The following is a 4720-nucleotide window of genomic DNA, read 5'->3' as shown; positions in this document are numbered from 1 at the left end:
CGATAGTATTTTAGCGAACAAGTTTTTGGCGCCGTTACCAGGGGAGTGTTTTATTTCAATTATCATCTTTTGTTGATTCTAACTTTTACAAGTTTTGTTCTTTTTTTTTCTTTTGCATTGCTTTTATATATTTATTATGTAATTAACTTTCAATTTTGATTTCCTTAGGTCTTTGGTGGTGCATGCTTCGTTTGAGAAGTTTTGATCCTTTCGAGTTTGATCCGAATATATTGAAAGAACTTTCCGAAGAAGGCGACGGGAACAAAGGGAATTGAGAAGGCAACAATTGATTGAGATGGCACACCAAGGGAGTAATTTGGAACATAATGCTCAATCGAAAAATGTTCCTCGAGGTGGCATTCCACCGGGTTTTGGTAACCAAGAGGGTAGAGCTCAAGAGCCTATTGTAAATGAGAAAGATATGCTCTTTGGGGACTTCATGAACCCACCCGTAGTAGAGAATGAATCAAGTATTGTCTACCCTCCATATGGACATCCAAACTTTCAACTTCGTCCGGATGTTATTAGTTTGTTCTCCAATACCATTCCATTCTATGGAAGGATTGATGAGAATCCTCACTCACATGTTGTACGATTCATAGAGAATGTTGGAAATTTTAAATATGAAGGCGTAAATGTGGAGGTGATCCGGATGAGGTTATTTGTTCACACATTGAAGGATAAGGCAAGGGAATGGCTTGAGACTCTACCGCCCGGAAGTATAAATAGTTGGTTGGAATTTATTCAAAAATTCACAACCAAATTCTTTCCACCCGCCTGAGTAGCCAAACTCAAGCATGACATAACTACTTTCCAACAATCCAAATTTAAGAGCTTTCACAAGGCTTGGGAGAGGTTTGATATGCTTCGAAAACGTCCAAATCATGGAATCACAATGGGGCAACAAGTGAATTGTTTTTACGCCGAGTTGACTCCTTCTTGCTGTTCAAATGTGGATTTATCATCTAATAGCTCAATCAAGAAGAAGAGTATTTGGGAAGCATATGATCTATTTGAGGTCATGAGTGAACAAAAAGCTATGTGGCCAGATAGAGGTTCACAAAGAGGGGTTGGTAGAGTTCAAGATGGTGAAGCTTTCTCAATGGTTCTAGTAAAGATCAACTCACTAGCAAAGAAGGTAAAAGGACTTTCTACATCTACCTCGAGCTCTCATTCCGCTCATATGGTACAATTCTGCCTATTTGTGATATTTATGGAGCAAATTTCCCAAGCCCGAGTTGTCCATTGATAGGTAGTGGTTCAGCATCTACCGAGCAAGTGGCATATACTCAAAACTTTCAACGCCAAGGGTACAATCCTTATTCGCAAACTTATAACCCCAATTGGCGAAATCATCTGAACTTTTCTTATGGAAATAATCAAAATGTGTTTCAACCCGAGGCCACAAGAGAAAAAAGAAGGTTGGGAAGAGGTCATTGCTAAGTTGGCAAACCATCAAATGCAATATCAAGAACGCAATGATGCCTCTTTGAAAAATTTGGAACGTCAAGTGGGTCAAATTGCCAAGCTTATCTCCGAAAGGCAACAGGGGGCATTGCCTAGCAACACCGAAACAAATCCAAGGGAGAATGTACAAGCTATTACCACTAGAAGTGGGGTGCAATTGCCCGAAATCACAGTGACATGCCCTAAGGGTCAAACCGACAAGGCACCTATTAAAGAAGAAAAGATTATGCAAGAACCTGATCCAAAGGATAAGACACTAATTGAAGAAGAACCGGAGCCATCAACATCAAAGGCTCCAATACCGGTCAAAGCCTATGTGTCTCCTATTCCCTTCCCACAAAGGCTTCACAAACAGAAATTGGATGCTCAATTTGGAAAATTTTTGGAGGTATTCATGAAGCTACACATAAACATTCTGTTTGCCGATGCATTAGCTCAAATGCCAAGTTATGCCAAATTTATGAAGGACATTCTTTCAAACAAAAGGAAACTCGAAGAACATGAGACAGTAATACTAACGGAAGAGTGTAGTGTTATCCTTCAAAAGAAGCTACCACCGAAAATCAAAGATCCAGGGAGTTTTACTATTCCATGCGCTATTGCAGATTTAAATTTTAGTAAAGCTTTATGTGATCTTGGTGCCAGTATTAATTTGATGCCTTTGTCTATTTTCAGGAAATTGGGATTGGGAGAAACCAAGGCCACCATTGTATCATTACAATGGCTGATCAATCAATTAAATATCCTTGGGGTGTCATTGAGGATGTATTGGTCAAGGTGGACAAAATAATATTTTCAGTTGATTTCATAATTCTTGACATGGAAGAGGATCATGACATCCCTATCATTTTAGGACGATCGTTTCTTGCCACCAACCGAGTTTTGATTGATGTGCAAGAGGGGCAGCTCATTCTAAGAGTCCAAGATGAAAAAGTTACATTCAATAGCTTGAAGGCCTCAAGTATCTATCGAAATCTGATTCATGCCTTCGAGTGGATGTTGTTGATCATGTGGTTGTCGAGTCTTTTTACATACTTTCTAAGGATCCTATAGAAACATGTCTTGTTTGTCCTTCAGCTATCAAAGAGGAAGATCTTGAAGTTGAGCATATGGTACACTATTTGGAGGCTACACCTTCTCGATCTTATAAGAGAGCACCAAATTATGAGGACTTGGAAAAGAGCTCTTCACCACCACTGCCATCTCTTCAGCAGGCACCTATATTTGATTTGAAGCCTCTTCCATCTCATTTGAGGTATGCTTATTTGGGAGAGTCATCTATGCTTCCGGTTATCATTGCTAATTCCTTAAATGAATTGGACGAAGAGAAGTTACTTCAGGTGTTGAGGGAACACAAGGGAGCTATTGGTTGGACTATTGCAGGCATTAAAGGAATTAGTCCTTCACTATGTATGCACAAAATCTTTATGGAGGATGATTTCAAACCATCAGTGGAGTATCAAAGGCGGTTGAACCCCAACATGAAAGAAGTGGTAAGAGCTGAGGTGGTAAAGTGGCTTGATGCAGACATTATTTATCCGATTTCAGATAGTGCATGGGTGAGCCCCGTTCAAGTGGTGCCAAAGAAAGGAGGTGTCATGGTTGTAGAAAATGAGGATAATGAGCTTATACGTACTAGACCCATGACCGGTTGGAGGGTATGTATAGATTACCGCAAGCTTACCAAGGCTATAAAGAATGATCACTTTCCTCTTCCTTTTATTGATCAAATGTTTGAGCGGTTAGCGGGGTATTCTCATTATTATTTTTTGGATGGGTATTCAGGCTATAATCAAATTCCTATATCCCCAGAGGATCAAGAGAAAACTACCTTCACATGCCCATATGGTACATTTGCATATAGAAGGATGCCCTTTGGCCTTTGCAACGCACCCGCCACTTTCCAAAGGTGTATGATGGCTATATTCTCCGACATGGTGGAGAAATGTATTGAGGTTTTTATGGATGACTTCTCGGTATTTGGGGCCTCATTTGACGGATGTTTGAACAATTTAGAGATCGTGTTGAAAAGATGTGAGGAGACAAATTTAGTACTTAATTTGGAAAAATGTCATTTCATGGTCCAAGAAGGCATAATTCTCGGCCATCGGATTTCACATAAAAGGATAGAGGTTGACAAGGCAAAAATTCAAGTCATTGAGAAATTACCTTCACCTCCCTCAGTGAAAGGGATAATGAGTTTTTTGGGACATGTCGAATTTTATAGGAGGTTTATCAAGGATTTCTTAAAGATCACAAAGCCACTTTGCTCCTTACTTGAGAAGAACACTCCATTTGATTTCTCTCAAGAGTGCCTCCATGCTTTTAACACTCTTAAAGAGAAACTCATCACGGTTCCTATCATTGTAGCTCTAGATTGGAATTTACCATTTGAGCTTATGTGCGATGCAAGCGATTATGCCGTTGGAGTAGTTTTGGGGCAAAGGAGAAATAAAATCTTGCATGTTATTTACTATGCTAGCCGGACTTTGACTGATGCTCAACTGAACTATGCCACTACTGAAAAAGAGATGCTCGCAATGGTATTTGCATTTGATAAATTTCGATCTTACCTCATTGGATCGAAAGTGATTGTTTACACGGACCACTCAGTCCTCAAGTATTTGCTAGCAAAGAAAGATGCCAAGCCTCGATTAATTAGATGGGTCCTTCTTCTACAAGAGTTTGACTTGGAAATTTACGATAAAAAGGGACCGAAAATGTTGTTGCCGATCACCTGTCTCGACTTAAGCAAACTAAAGAGGTGTTGGATGGGGAGATAAATGAGGTATTTCTCAATGAACAACTCTTGCAAATTATGCATCTTTTACAAGTCATCCATATACCATGGTATGCGGACCATGTGAACTTTCTTGCTAGGGGCATCATTCCTCGGATCTCTCTTACCAACAAAGGAAGAAGTTCTTTGCCGACATCAAGCATTATTTTTAGGACGATCCTTTGTTGTTCAAATGGGGCCTGGATCAAATTATTCGAAGATGTGTGTCGGAAGATGAAATTGAGCAAATCCTTGACAATGTCATTCTTCACCCTATGGTGGTCACTTCGGGGCCATCGCATCAAAGGTACTTCAATCCAATTTTTATTGGCCCACATTATTCAAAGATGCTCACACTCTTGTCTTCAAGTACGACAAATGCCAACGCAGTGGTAATATTTCCAGCTGAAATGAAATGCCTTTGAATTCTATATTAGAGGTGGAAATTTTTTATGTATGGGGTATTGATTTTAT

The 4720-nt window shown here is 39.7% G+C and overlaps 1 protein-coding gene across 1 annotated transcript; it reads left to right on the top strand.

Annotated features, from left to right (window-relative positions):
- The first annotated feature begins 1384 nt into the window (after positions 1–1384).
- On the top strand, positions 1385–4250 carry LOC111406872. Its single transcript, XM_023036236.1, has 3 exons — positions 1385–1975; positions 2143–2428; positions 2545–4250. The coding sequence occupies exons 1-3, from the start codon at positions 1385–1387 to the stop codon at positions 4248–4250; spliced, it is 2583 nt and encodes an 860-aa protein (XP_022892004.1).
- Positions 4251–4720: the final 470 nt, after the last annotated feature.

This window comes from Olea europaea, chromosome 12, assembly GCF_002742605.1.
Source record: "Olea europaea var. sylvestris chromosome 12, O_europaea_v1, whole genome shotgun sequence".
NCBI lineage: Eukaryota > Viridiplantae > Streptophyta > Magnoliopsida > Lamiales > Oleaceae > Olea > Olea europaea.
Note: the sequence above shows the minus strand (reverse complement) of the source record. Positions and strands in the feature narration are given on the sequence as shown.